Consider the following 20,200-nt stretch of genomic DNA (forward strand, 5'->3'; position numbering starts at 1 on the left):
TAAATATCTGAGCTCTCTCACCTGTTCCCCTCGGTAGATGACGTATTCGGCGTAGGCTAAACCGTTAACGCTGGGTCGGCCGATGACGGAATGGTGCCCTGGAGGAGCGTGGGCCATCTTCATGGCACTGAACTGCAAGAAGGATTTACCCAGAGTCACCCGGCAAAAGAGCATCTGCCTGCGAACAGAATGATTATATTTGAAAAATAAATAAATAAAAAATAATAATTAATTATATATATATATATATATATATATACACACACACATACATACAAAGTACAATTTATTTTTATTTATAAATCACAGTATAATTTCAAATAATAAAACATCATTACATAATAATTAAAAATGCCTGAAAAAGAGCACAATTACATTTGCAAAAAAGAAAAATATTATATATATATATATATATATATATATATATATATATATATATATATATATATATATATATATATATATATATATATATATATATATATTTAATCAAATTAAAAAAATCTAATTATATATATATATATATATATATTTTACATAAAATACAGAATTAATTACTATTTATAATTTATATAATTATTATGTTTATAAATTCACAAGTATAATTTATAACAACAACAACGATGATAAAAATATAATAATATTATTATTATACATTTAATACAATTTAAAATGACATAAATCTAGATCATTTTACATAAAATACAAAATTAGTTATAATTTAATTATATTTATAATCACATGTATAATTTTTAACAACAACAACAATTATTTTTATTTTATTATCATACATTTAACACCACAACTTTTTTCTATTAAATTTTATTTAATAGAGTTAAAGTGTAAAACATGTTGAAATTTTAAAAATTTTGAGTTGAAATGATCAAATCTTACATGTAAATAAATTACATAGAATTAAATTACATCCATGGTCAGTTTTAGATTAATTACTTTTAATAATTCATTTAACCATTTTTATGAATATTAGTAAGTGAAATTAATATTAATGCATTTCAGTACAATAAACAATTTTGTACTGGGTCAACACTTGATGTCCAATATTATATCTGCGTCCTGAAGCTAAATTAGATTGAGAAGCACCACAGCACCATCAACTGGTCATGTACGGTCACTGCGCCTGTATTTCAATAGCAGAGCTAATCTAGGATGTTAAAGGGGAAGAATCAGATGTGTGTGTACCTGTGACAGATGTAACAGGAGCGGTCTTTATGTGTGGGGCAGCCTGTCCCTCCGCCGATGCCGTACACATACTGGTTGCTTTTAGAGGAGTTCTCTGCAAAGTAGATCCCTGCTCCAAACATCCCCCCGATGTAAGCGTGCCTCTCATCAAACCCTTTATGAATGATGGCGTTGATGAACGGTGACCCTGGAGATGAGAAGAAAAAGGAAACTGATCATCCTTATGTAAAAAGCGGAAAATTGGAATTACATTCTCTGAAAGAAGCTTTGAGTCCGACATGGAGAAAAAAGGTTCTTTTGTAGCTTGAACTTTCCCAAATAGCACTTCTGAAAGGTCATTCATCTCGTGACAGTACCGTGAAAGAGCATGCGCTCGTTGTGGTGGTTGTGGTTGTCATCTGTGATCTCCTTCTGCCTGTGTGCGTATCGCTCCCTCAGCTTCTTGTTCACCACCTTCTGAATCTGTACCAACATTCAATCAGCGCATACAGGATCAACAAACATTCACACTATTAACTAATCAAAGATGTGTAGTAGTAATGTAAATCAAATTAGAAGTTCCTACTCACCTTCAGAATGTTGTATCTGTTGAAAACACCCCCAGCATTGCCACCGTCCCTGTGCTCTCTGATCGTACTTTGCAGCTGTAAAACAAAAAAATGATTCATTATTACCTCCCTGTTACAAAAGATTTAAGAACAGTAGAAAATGAAAAAAACAAATAATATAAATGTTATGACACTACAAATTACAGACTTAAGTTTTATCACCCAGTAAAATAATTATATAAAAATAAGTAAAATAATAAAACAAGACTACAAATAAGTTATATAAGACTATAAAAAAGTTCTAACTTAAATACTAAAATATAATAGGATTAATTAATTAAAAACAACAAATCAGTTATAATTATGTTAAATTTTATTTTTTAAATGCACACTGAAGAAAAATGAAATAAGATCACAAGTGATTTATATAAGACAGTAAATGAAAACTTATTACACTACAAGAATTTAAAACATATACAAAATGAAATAAGGTAATAATAATAATAATATAAGACTACATATAAGTTCTATAACACTAAGTTATAACCTAAATACTACAATAAGATAAATTAATTAAATAAAATAGTAAGACAAATAAGTTATAATTAGGTTTAATTTAAATGTTTAAATGCACACTAAAGTAAAATAATATCACAAATAATTTATATCAGACAACAAATAAAAAAATAAGTAAATAAAATATAAAATGAAAAGAATAATAAGACTATAAATAATGAATAACTTACACACTGAAATAAGATAAATTACTAAAATTAAAAAAAATAATAATTAGACCACAAATAAGTTAAACAAGACTTCAAATAAGTTAACTTTCATCACACACAAAATTGATAGAAGTCTAAAAATAAGTTACATAGAACTTTATATAAGTTATGACTATTACTGTACACTAACACTACAAATCATATTGCTTACAAAAATCTATATGATGAAGAAAAAAAAAATTAGTTGCTGAAGGTTGTTAATGCATATGTCTAAATTTATCTCATTTATAGCTCCATCACAAAAATATGTATTTTGATTAGAATCAGAATTAAATAAAAATAAAGCTCTGAAATATCTATACAAACTATTCAACTGACTAGTCAGTTCCTAGACAACTAGTTGTCCATCAAGCCCATCACTAACAGGTGTTATGTATCATTTAGTTGTTACCAAACATATTATCTTAGAAATACTGTGCTGGCCCAATCAGCGTTCAGAAACAGAACTATCCATTTTGGAATTATATGGTTTTATAATATGATCTGGTGATTTGGATTCCCCTCTCACCTCCTCCTCTACTGACTGAAACTCTTTGTCATCAGGGGCCAGGTCGATCAGCACCGTGCCCAGACTCGCACAGTGGAATGTCAAGTATGGGTTGGCACCTGTAATGAAAGCACAGCAACACACAGAACTATAAGGAACCTCATTGTGCTGCGGTTTGTTTAGTCATGAACAGATGGTGTTTGAAAGAGATGCTGGAGTTGAACGCTTCTGGACTGACCTTGTTGACCGCCCAGCAGCCTCTCAGTGCCTTTGACGAGTTTGTGCCTGTGGCCGTACGCGTTGATTCCGATCTCCTTGAGCTCCTCGTGCCCCATGTCAGCCAGGACATCCAGCGTAATCTAACACAACAGATGAACACCAATCAGAATTAGGGAAGCCATAGTAGTCTGGAGGCACAACCAATCACAAGATAAAGTTGTAATGAAAAATGGCATGATTCATTTCAAGGCCAATTTCGACTCGGCTGCTTCTAAAACAGCCAACAGTGCAATTTTTTATTTTCTCAGCATGTTGCAATGTGGAACTTCCTCCTACTGAGAAGATAAACTCTTAGAGCGGCAGGAGGCTTGGATGGATATTATCACGCGTGACTCATCACACACAGAATGATTATTACTGAATACGCCTCCTACACGCAACACGCACATAAAAGCAAACATGCAGATGGCGATTTGCGCATGCTAGACTGCAACACAGGGAGCCGTTTGAGGCAGCATGTGTCTTACAGAGAGCATTAATGTTTGGTCACACTTGAGCGAAGCATGTGAAACCATTTTGGACCTTGATGAATATGAACAAACGGATAGGTCATCACTTTTATGTTTGTAAACTCTAAAATAAAAACATAATATGTTAGCAAAATACAAAACACGCCATCGTTCAAAAGTTGGGAGTCTTTATTTATTTTTTCTTGAAAGAAATTAAGATTTTATTCAGCAATGACTAAAATGATATGCATAATACCGAAAGACTTCTATTTCAAATAAATTATGTTCTTTTGAACTTTCTATTCATCAAAGAATCTTGAAAAATAAATAGCACTTTTTCCACAAATATATTAAGCAGCACAACGGTTTTCAACATTGATAATAATAAGAAATGTTTAAGCATCAAATCAGCATATTAGATTGATTTCTGAAGGATCATGTGACGCTGAAGACTCAAAGAAAAATTCAGCTTTGCCACAGTCATCACATATTAAAATGGAAAAAATTAACAATATTTTAAATGTACTAAATATTTTACTAAATTGTATAACACTATTTTTATTGTAAATTGTATATATTTTAAAGAGGTCATTGGATGCCCATTTTGCACAAGTTGATATGATTCTTTAGGGTCTTAATTAAAAGACTATAACACACTTTGGTTAAAATTTCTCAATGGTAGTATAAAAAAAACACATTTTTTTCCCGTCAAAATCAGCTGTTTCCAACAAGCCGTTTTTTTGTCCATGTTGCTTTAAATGCTAATGAGCTCTGCTGACCCCGCCCCTCTCTTTCGTGGGGTGACAAGCAGTACTGTTTACTTTAGCCGCGAAACTGGCTAACTAGTACGTTATTAGGATAGGCAATTTGCAAAGATTAATAAAAAACCCTTATACTTCTGTAGATGAAGCTGGATTACGAATGATTCGCACAAACAGACGCATTTAGGCAGCATCGGCGCATTCCCTTCAAACCGAAAGTAGCGTTAATCCTCTGCATCTTCAGCAGCTCAGATGTCGGCAGTAACTGACGACTGCTATGTTCATTATTACATCCAACAACAGAACACCTCAATTGCTTAGTTGGAGACATCTTTTCTTCCCCTGCACTGAAGTCGACGCAATGGCGGTCGGACTGTTTACAGCTCACTCAGGGGAGGTCTAAGGTAAGGCGGCCTTGTCAATTGACTATCGTGGGAGCGGTCTGTACAGAACTACGTCATTCTGACAGGAATCTCAAAACAGCCTGATTTGAGAATGGGGATTTTATAATAGGGATTTAAGAAAAAAAAAAAAAAACATTGAATGGATTTTTATCCATTATAGGATGGATGTGCACACACACTTCCAACACACATTTATGTTCAAACAACTTGTAAAGTGAATTTTGCATCCGATGACCCCTTTAAACAGTAATATTTGACAGTTTTACAGTTTTTACTGTATTTTTTATCAAATAAATGCAGCCTAGGTGAGCATAATATAATTTTTAAAAAACAAAAAAATCTTACTTTTAAACCTTTGAACTGTAGTGCATGAATGAAACACAAAATGTGACCGTCCCATCGCCTTTGACTCTGCATCAGGCTGTGTAATCTCAAACTCTCACACTCCAGTTCCAAGGCCCACTTATTGGCAATGCATCACATCTATGATAGGTCTGTCAAAGGCCATTAGCCCAGGAGCTGCCAACTGCTCTCTTTCTCAGAAAGCACTGTGCACTTCAATCGATAGGGCTGACAGGACCGACCATTATGGCTGTGAAGGTGTGATGGCTGCAGCGGGAAAGATTTCATTTATTTCTCCTTTTCTTTTTCACTCTCTTGGCAAAATTTTCATTTGTGCCAAAGCTGAGAAGGAACTGCAGCAGATTTACAACAGACTAGTGGAAAACCTTTTAAAAAAACTACTAGATGGCAAGTTAACAAAGTCTTAATTATGTTCAGTACAGTATTCAAGTAGAATAAGTAAAATCTTAGTTAATGTATGCATATATATAACGTGTGTGTGTCTGTAACTATAACTGTAAATATTAAGTTTTAATTATCATTCTAATTATATGAAATAGAAAAGTCCACACTATAAATTTAACGATAGCTGCAAAGAAGAGCAAATTTGCTAGAATCGTTTGTGGATTCTGGAACTTCTTTTTTTAGCTGATGAACAATAAAATGTCTAAAGGAAGTGGAAATGCAGCAGACATCTAAAAGAGACAAATATTTACATACAGCTCTTCTGACGGCACTTGTAAAGCGAGAAGACGTCTCTAAACTGCTCTGAGGTTAAAACCAGACACGTCTAATGACGACATTGGTGCGTGTATGAGATCTGTGAGCACGTCCTCAATCTCATTTGCACTCAGTCTTTCACACATCTCTGAAAAAAAACTGTTGCCTCTTCATGCTCAATCTCCTGTAGGCACAGCGAGGCAGAATAAGATGGAGAGTGAGCAGACGAGTGAGTCACTGAGAGACAGATGAATGCGTCTTACTAAAGCCACAATCAGAACTGATTTCAGCCCCTCACATCAAGCGCTCTTCCCAGCTGGTGGCCGCCAAGACCATTTCTGTTTATCTATGTGCAAATGAGCGGCGGTTCTGGCGCAGTATGCCAATCGCATCCCACGGGCTCACCCTCATGGAGTTGAAGCTGAGAAGAAGGAAAGCCAGAGGAACAAGAGAGTCCGGAGCTCAGTGTGAGCGAGTGGTATGACCGTATTAATCAAAAGAAGGGGCGTAGAGGTCAGCCCCGTTACCCAGGATCGCTCTCACACCTATAAAGATCTCGAGACGCTGGTAATCTCACAGCATCCGGCTGAAGAGGAGTTGGCTGGAAATGATAGAGGCAAGGTGCTGAGAGAGAGAGTATATTGAAAGGAGATAATTACGAGGCCACAGATGTCAGCACATTTACATAACGTTGACTAGAAGGACCTGGAGTTCTCTACAGGAAACAACAGGCAGGCCTCTCTACATGGGACAGCAGGCAATTTAATGTGTGGAGTGGAACTGATGAGATTGAGATGATTGAGGTTGATTTGATCCTAGGAAGTGACCTTACCTGTTCTCTCTCAAAAATATCCCGCAAATGCTCCAAACCCAAACTCTTCAGGAACTGACTGATGTTCATATCCAGAATTGTAACTACAGAGAAAAAAATACATCATGACTCGTATTAATATTATCCTACATTTATGGCATAATTACATTTAGGGATGCAACAATGTTATTTTACTACCTGATTAATATGGAAATAGTTTTTTAGATTAATGAGATAAAAGACTATTTTTCCATCATTTTATAAAACAAAATGCTATTTCATGTCATGCACTCTATTGTCATCCAAAACCATGTGCAAACTGAATATTCTAAATACAAATAGAAAAGACTATAAAACAATACATAAACTCAGTTTATACTCTGTGTGCTATAAATTGCACACACACACACACACACACATATATATATATATATATATATACAGTGGTGTGAAAAAGTGTTGGCCCCCTTCCTGATTTTTTTTATTTTTTTGCATGTTTGTCACACTTTAATGTTTCAGATCATCAAACTAATTTAAATATTAATCAAAGATAACACAAGTAAACACAACATGCAGTTTTTGAATGAAGTTTTTTATTATGAAGGGAAAACAAAATCCAAACCCACATGGCCCTGTGTGAAAAAGTGCTAAAGCCCCCTAAACCTAAATAACTGGTTGGGCCCCCCTTAGCAGCAACAACTGCAATCAAGTGTTTGCGATAACTTGCAATGAGTCTGTCACAGCGCTGTGGAGGAATTTTGGCCCACTCATCTTTGTTGTAATTCAGCCACATTGGAGGGTTTTCGAGCATGAACCGCATTTTTAAGGTCATGCCACAGCATCTCAATATGATTCAGGCCAGGACTTTGACTAGGCCACTCCAAAGTCTTCATTTTGTTTTTCTTCAGCCATTCAGAGGTGGATTTGCTGGTGTGTTTTGGATCAGCTTGAGGCCATGAACAGATGGCCGGACATTGTCCTTCAGGATATTTTGGTAGACAGCTGAATTCATGGTTCCATTTATAACAGCAAGTCTTCCAGGTCCTGAAGCAGCAAAACAGCCCCAGACCATCACACTACCACCACCATATTTTACTGTTGGTATAATGTTCTTTTTCTGAAATGCTGTTACTTTTACGCCAGATGTAATGGGACACACACCTTCCAAAAAGTTCAACTTTTATCTAGTCAGTCCACAGAGTATTTTCCCAAAAGTATTGGGGATCATCAAGATGTTTTCTGGCAAAACTGAGATGAGCCTTTGTTCTTTTTGCTCAGCAGCGGTTTTCGTCTTGGAGCTCTTTTGGAACTTCCATGCAGGCCATTTTTGCCCAGTCTCTTTCTTATGGTGGAGTCATGAACACTGACCTTAACTGAGGCAAGTGAGGCCTGCAGTTCTTTAGATGTTGTTGTGGGGTCTTGGATGAGTCGTCGCTGCGCTCTTGGGGTAGTTTTGGTCAGCCGGCCACTCCTGGGAATGTTCACCACTGTTCCATGTTTTCGCCATTTGTGGATAAAGGCTCTCACTGTGGTTCGCTGGAGTCCCAAAGCTTTAGAAATGGCTTTATAACCTTTTCCAGACTGATAGATCTCTTTCTTTCTCATTTGCTCCTGAATTTCTTTGGATCTCAACATGATGTGTAGCTTTTGAGGATCTTTTGGTCTACTTCACTTTGTCAGGCAGGTCCTATTTAAGTGATTTCTTGATTGCGAACAGGTGTGGAGGTAATCAGGCCTGGGTATGGCTCGAGAAACTGAACTCAGGTGTGATAAACCACAGTTATGTTTTAACAATTTCCCTTCATAAAAAAAAAACCCTTCATTTAAAAACTGCATGTTGCGTTTACTTGTGTTATCTTTGATTAATATTTAAATTTGTTTGATGATCTAAAACATTAAAGTGTGACAAACATGCAAAAAAAAAAAAAAAAATCAGGAAGGGGGCCAATACTTTTTCACACCACTGTATATATACACACACACATACATACACGTGTGTGTGTGTGTGTGTGTGTGTGTGTATTTGTACTTATTACACACGAATAATGTTAACAATGAAATATTACATTTATTGTTTTTAAATATTAATATTAAGTATGTAGTTTGTTATTATTTAAATATTATTATATTATGATTATTATTAAAGACATTTTGGTAACACTTTACTTTAAGCCTTTATGTATAATACATTATAAAGGGTTATTAAAGAGAATAATTTATAGTTATTCATAATGTGCGTTGTAATACATTATACCTTGTCATTAAGTATAACTGAATTTAAAATGCATAGTGTAACAATGAATTGATTAAGTGTTATAATATATTAACTGTGGTTACAATTATTCATAAAACTGTACAATGCTATCAGGAGCATTACAAGGCATAATTAATGCATTACAACTACTTTTATAATGCATAATACATAAAGACTTTAAGTAGAGTGTTGCCAACATTTTTTCCAAGTTTTAACTAGGTTCTGCCCAAGTATCGTTACTATAATTTCTGTTTCTTATAAATGTAAGAGACTGATATAATTTGTTATAATACCAGTACAGTTACTGTTCTTAAAAATGTTGTTAGCATTCCAACTTGCTAAAAACCAAAACATTCTAAGCTAATTTTTTATATTCAACAATAGATTTGATCAAAATTTAAATGTGTTGCAGCCCTACTTATAATAAAAAGTTATGTAAAATAATATTAAGACATGTCACACGATCTACTCACTTTCTCCCTCCTTCCTCTCTGATGCAGCAGCCCCATCAGCAGGGCCTGAGGCTCCAGGTACGGCCAGCTCTGTCAGGGGCCCGGCCAGATTGTCTATGCTGCTGGCGGCAGACAGACAGGAAGGGGTAGATGTTGGGGAGATGACAGAGGCACTGACCACTGTAGCCTGGGGCTTGAAACAACTAGGCAACGCTTCAGGGGGCATGGCATCAATCAGCAGCGCCCGGATATCATCAGCCTGGAAATCAATAGAAAAAAGTAAGTAAACGTAAAGAAAAAAAAATCAATAGTAGTATAAGACTTCTGTGTCTGATCAGTTTTAAATACAACAAGACTAATGTAATATTCATGTTAGAGTACCACGCCACATGGGCGAGAGGATACATTAGAAAGTAGTTGTACACAGCATTAGTTTGGCTTCTTGGTCTACAATTGGACAATAAAAGCTGAGAACAGCTGTGTCATTAGAACCTGGCATAAACACGGCCACTGGAGCTCAATTACTAAAGGTTATGGCAGATTTACCATTTGTTTCGCACAAGCCTGAACACAAGGGACATGGGTTTAAACACCTCAGCTTATGTGTTTAGAAGATAAATGTCCCAATTTCTCCAAAAAAGTCTATGCCACCTGAACCATATGAGATCTTACAGCCAGAACAAACAGTCTTGCAGAGCATGGAACTTTTATAGAAGTTGCGTTTAAAATGGGGAATGTCTATATATTAAAATCTGCCGCTCTGTTAAATGGATGACAGTATACAAATGTGGGCTTGAATGTATATAAACGTGAATCCGTTCGAGAAGTATGTGTTTATTACCGTCGCCAAGTCCAGAGGCGTCTGGCCCTCCTGGTTCTTCATGGTGGGGTCGGCTCCGTGGGCCAGCAGCAGAGCGCAGAGCTGCGTGCGGCCCTTCTGTGCAGCCTCATGGAGGGGTGTGAAGGCCCATTTATCAGTGGCATTTACACAGGTGTTAAACTTGATCAGCAGGGCCGCAATGTCCACATGCTGGAAGAGAAGACAGAGGCTTATTACTGACAAAATTATTCTACAACCTACAATCTTTAAAGCATGGATGTTAATTAAAAAGAAGCATAGCTCTCTCTGTAGCAGATCTGCTTGGTGTAAAAGATTCAGACTTCAGATGCTAATTGCCATCACCATCACTAAGTGATATCTTTAGTGGTATCATACAAGTGGTCCATATAACTCATCTAAAGCCATACGATTTTCACCGAAAATATTGACATTTGCCCTAGCGCTACATAGCAAGTGAATAAGACAGTGGCAATGTTCCATTTGTGAATCAAATGACTGATTCTTTTGAGTGAATCAAATAATTATTTTTTTCTCAATATATTGGATGATAAAATCAGTCTAAATTATATGTTCAAGATTTGGGCTAATACAATTCTCAATTTCAAATCGCTGGTAGCAGAAGTTAACAGCTGACTAGAGGAAAATTATCAGTCAATACTGAATTTTGAATTGGCTTTTAGTTTAAAAATAGTTTGAACTAGTTTGAATATCCAGTTAAATATTTTGTCTTTTTTTTTTTTATGTGCTTTTGTCATTTTTATGAGTTTGTTTTAAGAAATATAAATCAAATCAAATCAAAATTTCAATGTACTAATATATTTCATTTTCATTTTTGTTTTAGTTTTGTTGTATTTTTTATTTCAATTAGTAATTTTAGTACTTATTTGAGTTAGTTGCCAAAGCAACAGTTCTCATTTCTGTTCTTTTTTTATGTAATATCCTTTTTATTATTATTATTTCTATTAACAAAAATGTGTTCTATTAACAATAAAGTTTTGGTTAACAATAATAAGACTAAGCATGACAACGAGGATGCATAAATAATGACAAAATGTTCATTTTTAGATAGACTCTCTCATTAAAAGACATATGAGAACCATTCTCATTAGCAACAGAGAGCACAGGGCAAAACAAGATTGTTTTCTGGCCAACTCTTGAGTTGTAGTGCACAGTGTGTACAGCTGAGATGTCCTGAGCCACCCTCACATCAGTAGCAGTGACTGTATGGAACTGCGATCAGCTGGCTGTATTTGCCGAGGGCTGACAGCCTCTACACAAACAGGCCACATATGAACAGAGGGAGGCACACTCAAGGTCAGCCAGCATCGGCCGGCCGCCAGCTCTCCTCTAGCCAGTCAGCAAAGCTTGGGCAACCTGCCACTCCGTTCACAGCCAATCAGAATCTCACAGCTCCCGTCACAGTGGTCCTGTGTCTTGGATGGCAACAGAGAGCGTATGCGAGTATGGTCGAGGGCCGGAGTCTGGCTAGTTCTGATCCAACATGTTTATGTAACTGCAATCTGCTCCTATCCATCTGCATGGTCTAATCACATCCCTGTAGACCTCCACAGGGCAGAGACACTGATAAATACCTCCAACTACCATCACCTGAAATGGGATTCCCTGAATTTGCTTGATTTGATTTCCAGAAAGAGTTAAATCCTGTATTAGAAGTGTTCTATGCCACGTGGATTAAAGCTCATCTGGGTTGTGGCTTGCAAACGGCATCATCTCGGCATCTGGGTTGTTCGCGAGTGGAAATGCGAGTGAAACCACCAGAAAGAATCATGAGCCGCAGCGACGCATTAAAAGTGCATAAGCCAAGGTTCTGTTGGCAGAACAAATACAGATGTCCAAACATTTTTTGCATACAGTCACACACTGATTTTCACAGGAAGTGAAAACAAAGTGCTGTATCAAAGCACAGAGGGGTTCAGGTGAAGGTTTACACTTGTTCTGAGAGGAAAAAAAGCCCTGTGTTTCGTTTTCAGAAGCAAATACATGGATTATTCAGGGTCTACATCTGTTTGTGTGTGTCTGAGGTACCCACAGCACGGTTCCCTGCCAGACCTGACATGACACCGGAGGTATGACATGTGTCAGTTTAACAGATGTCTGCATGTAGTCCCAGTCTCAATGAAATATTCCTCTTTTTAATCAGCAATTGCACTCACCCCGTATGAGGCCGCGTTGTGGAGGGGAATAAGTCCACCTTTGTCCTGCGCGTTGACGTCCGCCCCATGCTCAAGTAAATACTCCGCTACCTCCAGATTGTTATAGCCAGCTGTGGAGAAAAGGATGCAGAGAAATGTAAATCCATCTGCCCACGAACCATCTGGTATCAAACACAAGCACCAATCCGTATTATATACGGTTCAGAGTGTTTTTGAAACTTTGAAAACTGAAAGAAAAAAAGCGTTTTTCCACTGTGGCGCACCACAACTGAAGTTATTACATGACAATAAAGTAACTACATTGAGGAGATCCTTTAATAATAGCCATAAATTATAGAGTGGTTATCAGGAGTGTGCAATTGAGAATTATTACAAACTTGAACACCGTGAAATTAATTTACATGAGGGTGAGAATCACATTTACATCTAAATGAACTCAACCCAAATCTATCTATCTGTGTGTGTGTGTGTGTGTTTGTGACAAATGAGGACACAAATTTGTATAATGACATGGGTATTACATGGGTATTACAAGGAGAAGATGATTTTTGAGGACATTACCCCATGCCCCCATATTTCAAAAGGCTTATAAATCTTACAGAGTGAGTTTTTTTGAGAATGTAAAATGCACAAAGTTTCCTGTAAGGGGTAGGTTTAGATGTAGGGCGATAGAAAATGCGGTTTGTACAGTATAAAAACCATTACGCCTATGGAATCTCCCCACAATTCACAAAAACAAACGTGTGTGTGTATGCAGGGCTCGCAAAATCGCTAGCCCGACGTCCCGGGGCTATTGTGTTTTCCAGTCGGGCTACCAAAATGCATCACTGCCCTGTCCGATGGGCTACCTTAAATACAGGGCTCCCACGCAGTGTTCCCTCTAAGCTGAGCACGCGCGCAACCGCACTCTTCTTCCACTGCGGCCACGCAGAAGAAATAATGTGCCTCGCGCACACAAAAATGAGTTGGGAAGCCATTTGATTGAATGCCGCCAGTAAAAGGGAAAGAATAGCAATGCTCGGGCAAACCGCTATAGAGCTGATGTCACGACAGAGTTAGAACAGGTTTCATAGAAAGAGAACAATATGCACCAAATGAGTCGCTGTAGAAACTGAATACATCAATGGTTGCGGTGCGCTCAACACGAGAGCCAACACAAACGCAATGACATGTGAAATAAAACGTCCTCATGTATTAAAGAAGAGTGGCTTGATTAAGTGCTGGAAATAGCGGAGGATGGGCAAAGAACGGTAACAAAACTCTGAAACATGTACAGTCGCATACAAACTGTACTTCATCATGATGTTTAGACAGCTATAGAAAAATTCATATGTTCACGTTTTTTTATAAGAAATAATTAAGATATATATAAGGTATAAGAAATAATTTTTCAAATTGCCTTAAATTAAGAATTCTGCAGATACCTTGTAAATAGTAAAATAAAACTCTTTCCTGGTAAAAATTAACATTTTGTCATTATTTATGCATCCTCGTGTCATGCTTAGTCTTATTATTGTTAACCAAAACTAAAACACATTTTTGTTAATAGAAATAATAATAAAAAGGATATTACATAAAAAAAGAACAGAAATGAGAACTGTTGCTTTGGCAACTAACTCAAATAAGTACTAAAATTACTAATTGAAATAAAAAATACAATAAAACTAAAACAAAAATGAAAATGAAATATATTAGTACATTGAAATTTTGATTTGATTTGATTTATATTTCTTAAACTCATAAAAATGACAAAAGCACATTTAAAAAAAAAAGACAAAATATTTAACTGGATATTCAGTTTATATTTTAATTTTTAAACTAAAAGCCAATTCAAAATTCAGTATTGACTGATAATTTTCCTCTAGTCAGCTGTTAACTTCTGCTACCAGCGAATGTTTTTGATGTCTTTATTTTATTTGGGCTAGTTAAATTCATTTTCGGGCTACCAAAATCTAAGTACTAAGAAGAGTACCTGCCCGAAAGGCTACCAGGGATTTAGAAATTTTGTGAGCCCTGGTATGTGTATGCATGTTTATATATATTATTAATATCAATATTAAAAAACAATGACAATTATCAAAGCATATAAAATTATTACATTTAAACAAAAAAAATTAAATGAAAAGTGAAATTATAAACGAAAAGTGAAATTATAAACATAACTTAATTCAAAATAATAGTAAAATATTAATAGTATGCAAGTAGTAAAATCCCTACAACCAAAACCGAAATAAAAATAAAGATAACTAAAAATATATAAAGAACACAAAAACTAAAAAGATGAGCACAAAAAAATGACAAACTAAAATAACACTGTTACAGCCTTTCATGATCTGATTAATAATTTTTCCCATCAATTTATTAATGGTTCCCAAAATCAGATTGCTCATCTTGGGTGCATTACATTGCCACAGCTTCTACATAGGTATCACCATCTCAGTGAAATTTCATCTACTTCCCTTTTCAAAACTTAATTAAACTCAATTAATTAAACTCTCTTTAGCCAGTGTTACTGAAATCTTACTCCTCGTTACTCCTTGCAATTGCAATTATATTTATTGCTCGGTGAAAAATGGAAGCTAAGCACAGATGTGTTTTTTTTTGGGTCGCTCCAGCAGAGCTAAAAGACACTCAATCTGGCAGTCAACCTTTGGCACTGAACAAGCTGTCGCTGACCTTTACCCAAAAAGACCAATACACTATTTTGAGCTTTAACTGTCTTCTTTGGTTCCTTTAACTCTCTTTCTCACTCCAGACATACATGACTGCCTACAGGACCGTCGTTAATTAGAGCCCTCATCAATGCAGGCTGTAGCCCTCTAAAAATGCACAAACCCAGCTTTGAGAACCGCTCTAATGAGAACACGCTCCACCACGTGCGCCGCACTCATCAAACGCTTCCAGCAGGTTCTTCTCCATAAACTACAAGCATTTTTTTTAGCAGTTTCTCACTTCCTTCCCACGTGTCATCTGTCTGGTTGCACTGGTCTGTTTTCCTCTTATCTTTAATAAAGCAGATTTAGTCTCATTAACACCATGATAAGCATTAAGATTATAGTGCATAAAAAAATTAAAAAAAAAAATTAATAACAGTACGGTGCCACGGGTCGCAAAGTGTCAGCAGCTGTTGTGTCAACATGAGAGAGTATAGACTGCATTAGTAAAATGGGCGCATTGCTCAATGCTACATTTTTGAGGTAATTTCTGTACATTTGATTTTATGGATAAATAAAAAGCCTTTTTTATATATATAGTATAGTAATACTACATAAAAAACAAAAAGGCATTTTTTATTTACCCTCAAGTATAACTTCATAACCAGTGTTGGGAGGTTACTTCGGAAATGTAATATGTTACAGTTTACAAGTTACCCTATTTAAAATGTAATAAGTAGTGTCACCATCTCAATTACTTTATTAAAGTAATGCAACTTATTACATTTGATTACTTTTCTAAATTTTCTAAAGCAGGCAGGGTTAACTTTACAGTGGTACTCAACACTGATAACGGTCAGACTTTCAAAATCCTTCTTCACTTGAATTAAGATTATAATAATTTAATTTCACAGCACAGCCACCACAAAATCAGACTTTAGCACCTCTTTTTACTTTGAGATCGTTCTGCAATTAAATACAGATTTAAAATAATAAGATATAGTTGAATAGCTGATACTATTTTTGAAATCAAATCTTTGCATAGCTATGACAGGAAACACTGGCATCTAACAATGATTTGGAAAAAACTGTTAATCTTAAAAAATAAAGTATATACATAAACCCAAATAGAAAATCAAACAGTTATCAAATAAGCATGTGTCCTTCTGTGTCCCATTGGTGTCTCACATTTTAAAGCAGCCAATGCAATTTGGGAAAGAAATCAATCAAATCTTTGTGTTTGAAAATATTCAGTTGTAAACCCCTTTGTAATCGTAAACATTTTCATGAGTAACTGCAATTTAATTACTCATTTTTTTCTCAGTAATTGTAACTGATTAGTTACATTTATTTTGTAATTAATTACGTAATTCTGTTCCATGTAACTAGTAACTCCCCAACACTGTTCATAACATAAGTTGAATTACAAAACAAAAGAAATTGTGGTAACACTTTATTTTAAGGCGTCTTTGTTACAGTGTAATTATACATTTAAGTACTGAGTGAATATTAATTAACTACATGTACTTACTATGTGGTTAGGTTTAGGATTAGGGTTTGGTTTAGGGCTAGTCGCATGTAATTATGCATAGTTAAATGATATTATATTGGTAAGTACATGTAACGTGTAACAAGGACACCTTAAAATAAAGTGTTACCCAAAATGCAAATAAATTCAGTTGTTGAGTAGACATTTGTCCTCAGTCACCCAAAGCAGCCTAAAAAAATGATGCTTCAATCATTAAAAAAATGCCCAGAAAAGCATCAGGATTGTAATGCATGAGATCCTGCAACGTCAGTCAGAACGAATGAATTCGTCTTAAGACTCTCCCCGCAGGCAAACGGCAGACGAGTGGCATGTTCTCTAGGCAGGGGTCACAACCACCACGTTAGTCCCGGCCCATTGCTCTCCAGTGGAAATAGCGGATGTGTGCTACGTGTGTCTATATCTCTGCCTGATGGTTAGGGCCGTCACCCACCTGCTGCTGGCCTGGCCTAGCAAGATAAGTAGACTGACCAGAGCGCTCACTCCATCTGTTCAGTGACATTTGCTGATCTGCGCTGTTCTGCACTCAGTGTGAGTCCTGCTATGAGTCACTGGCATGGCTGGAGTTTTGTGCATCCCGGAGCAGCGCTCTCCTATACTGAACTCATATCTATTTAACACCCTCTGCCTTCTGGGTAATTCTTTTTAGCCTATAGTTATAAAGTGAATTATCATTATTGCTAATAATGTATTACAATGTAAAAAAAAGCCTGCAATTATATATTACTCTTCTATGTGTGTGTGTGTGTGTGTGTGCGCGCGCGTCTGTGTACATATTTATGATAGTCATGTCCTCTCAAATATTCCAGCTGCAATTGTATAATGTTTATTATAGAATGACAACAATTATTATCATCATCATTATGTTAGTTAGAAAACTTAATTATTATGAAAATATTTGAATTTGCCACATGCTTGCAAAAACACAGATGCAGTTGTATATTATTTATAATAGTCATGTGCTTCAACTTTACAGATGCAACTGCATGTTTATTATAAAATACACAACAATGACAAAATAATAATATGCTCGGCTTTGGCTCCAACATATTCTATTATATTACACAATAAATATTAAATTAAATTCTTACTCCTGAATAAGTCACGGATAAGAATTGTATTGCTAATAATGTCTTCTGTAGAGCTTCTTATAGCTGAACTGAACTTGTTTCATAATTAACTTTACACTGTTGAACCAAAGCTGAACAAACACTAAACTTGCTTGAGCTGAATAATGGCACTATTGTCTTTTCAGAGCTGCTTTACAGCAATCTGAATTTGAATTATATTTGAAAACCTTTGCATCAATGACTCTCATTTTATTACTGTGAAGCTGCTTCAAAATAATCTGTATTGTTTAAAGAGAGTTATATAAAAAGTCGACCCGAGTTTTTTTGTTTTTTTTTCATAGCTACAACGTACGTGCACGTGAACGACTCTGGAAGAGTTTATTTTCTGAAACATATTCTCACAAATACAAGAACACCCATGAATAAGATGGGGAAGGCTCACAAAAAGAGATTATTCTGAATACGTCTTTATCGGGGACATGAGCCATATGGAGAGAATATTGTTGTGCATGTAAATGTTGGTGACAAGGAAGCCTTTGAATCCCTGCCTGGAAGCCAGGCTTACACAGCGCTCAGAAAGGGATGAGAGCCAAGATTTAATTCAACATGTCCCCCTTTCTTTCCTTCTGGGTTTCCTTGCCTTGCCTCTGGGGTGGGACGATATCTCACACACTGCTTCAATACTTTTGTAGAAACACAATTCTCTGGATGGTGGTACAGCTTGAATTTTCCATTTGAAAGAGAGAAGTCCTCTCGTTTCTATGTTGAAAGCGATGGCTCAGAAAGCCGCAGAATGATTTTTCATTACCTGCCAGGTGCAGCGGAGTCGAGTTGCGTCCCTGTGTGTCTCTGCAGTTGATGTTCTCCAAGCTGCACAGTTTCTGGACCCGGGCCAGGCAGCCTTTTTTGGCGGCATCCAAAAGCGCTGCATCTCCTCTCAGCAAGTCCTGGATATCTGTGTCTCCCTCCTTCACCATGTCCAATGGAGTGTTTCCATCCCGATTCTTCTTGGTGGGGTCTGCTCCATGCTGAAAGAGATAAGGACATTGAGCGCAGATCCACAGAGAAGCCTGAAGCCTGACTTAGCACAGTTTAAACACCACATCTAAGATCTCTCTGAGGATTTATTCATTAAATGATCAGTGCTCAATAATTTTTTCAGATTTCACTAAACATAAACATAGTATATATATACAGTATTATATATTTATATTATATATCAGAACACTGAAGCAAAGACATCAGAGTCTACCACATGCCGCTTCTATCTATGCCATATCTACGCCACAGAAACTGATGCAAAACGAGCATCTTTTTTCAGTGTTGACTGTCCCAATCACACGTTTGTGGGCGGAGTTAGTGTAAACAATACACTCCGTATTATTTATCTTGCATAAGATGCATCGCGCTGAAGTAAAGCGCTTCATTGTACAGTGATCATCAACGCGCAGCACGAGCAGTACAAACAACAATGAAAAACATAATATTAATAACTATGACTGGGACTGTCATATACATAACATTATAATGAGAACACTATTATAATAAAACGCTGTGAATTTTTAGAGTTTGGTTGCCGTGTTTCTACACGTTGTTGCGTGAAGAACATGTCCACAAAAGGAGTTCATTCAGAGCCGCACGGACACGTTCACTTCTGCATTCAGGACATTCTGTGCCTGTAAGTCGTAATATTAACGTTATGTTTTATAAAAAATGAAGCGTATTCTACATTAGATAAATGAGTTAAATCCCACTGATTAAAAAAAAGCTTCATTCTACTGGTCATCTTCAGCGCACAACTCAAAACAGAATTGCAGAACATTAATAATTACTGTCATATAGCCTATATAACATTATAATGAGATCACTGTTGTAAAACTGTTTGGAATTATTAGGGTTTCGCTGTCGTTTAATGTTAACTATCTTTTAATCAAAACATAAAACATTATTTTTGTATCTGCGAGGTGTCCATTACACATTTTCCCTGTGTGTTGCCGTCAGTAATTATGACAGTCTCTTGGTAATGTATTTTGCCCTGCCCCCAAACATATGATTCGACTATCAGTCGAATATCGGCAAGATTCGAAAATTCCGATTCGACTATGAATATTCTTAGTCGGGGACACCCCTAATATATATATTAGTATATAGTATATGTCCCCAACTAAGGATTTTCATAGTCGAATATAATAAATGTCACAAAGACACACAATCCCCCACCAAAAAAAACCAAACTATATTTAAAAGCCTTATTATTTTTAACTTTACAGTTGTGCAGTAAAATTCACTTTAAAAATTCATTTTAAATGCATTAAATATTTTGAAGTATTTTTAGATTTCAAAAACTACATTTTTTAAACATTGCCTTAAAAGGACACATCAAAAAGAGTGTTTTACTCTGCATCACTTAATGCACAGGTCTA

At 36.0% G+C, this 20,200-nt stretch overlaps 1 protein-coding gene across 3 annotated transcripts in view; it reads right to left on the reverse strand.

Moving 5' to 3' along the window:
* The window catches only part of LOC306862053 (poly [ADP-ribose] polymerase tankyrase-1-like), a 97,653-nt gene that overhangs the window by 1,709 nt on the left and 75,744 nt on the right, over nucleotides 1–20,200 (reverse strand). For all 3 annotated transcript variants that reach the window (XM_079404650.1, XM_079404649.1, XM_079404648.1), the window contains 11 exons: nucleotides 18,586–18,805; nucleotides 12,508–12,617; nucleotides 10,334–10,522; nucleotides 9,514–9,751; nucleotides 6,808–6,890; nucleotides 3,259–3,379; nucleotides 3,042–3,139; nucleotides 1,770–1,844; nucleotides 1,557–1,662; nucleotides 1,201–1,387; nucleotides 22–178 (listed from right to left, as the gene is read on the reverse strand). In XM_079404650.1, the coding sequence (XP_079260776.1) occupies nucleotides 22–178; nucleotides 1,201–1,387; nucleotides 1,557–1,662; nucleotides 1,770–1,844; nucleotides 3,042–3,139; nucleotides 3,259–3,379; nucleotides 6,808–6,890; nucleotides 9,514–9,751; nucleotides 10,334–10,522; nucleotides 12,508–12,617; nucleotides 18,586–18,805 (1,584 nt within the window). The remainder of the gene's footprint in view (nucleotides 1–21; nucleotides 179–1,200; nucleotides 1,388–1,556; nucleotides 1,663–1,769; nucleotides 1,845–3,041; nucleotides 3,140–3,258; nucleotides 3,380–6,807; nucleotides 6,891–9,513; nucleotides 9,752–10,333; nucleotides 10,523–12,507; nucleotides 12,618–18,585; nucleotides 18,806–20,200) is intronic.

Source organism: Barbus barbus (assembly GCF_936440315.1).
Source record: "Barbus barbus genome assembly, chromosome: 43".
NCBI lineage: Eukaryota > Metazoa > Chordata > Actinopteri > Cypriniformes > Cyprinidae > Barbus > Barbus barbus.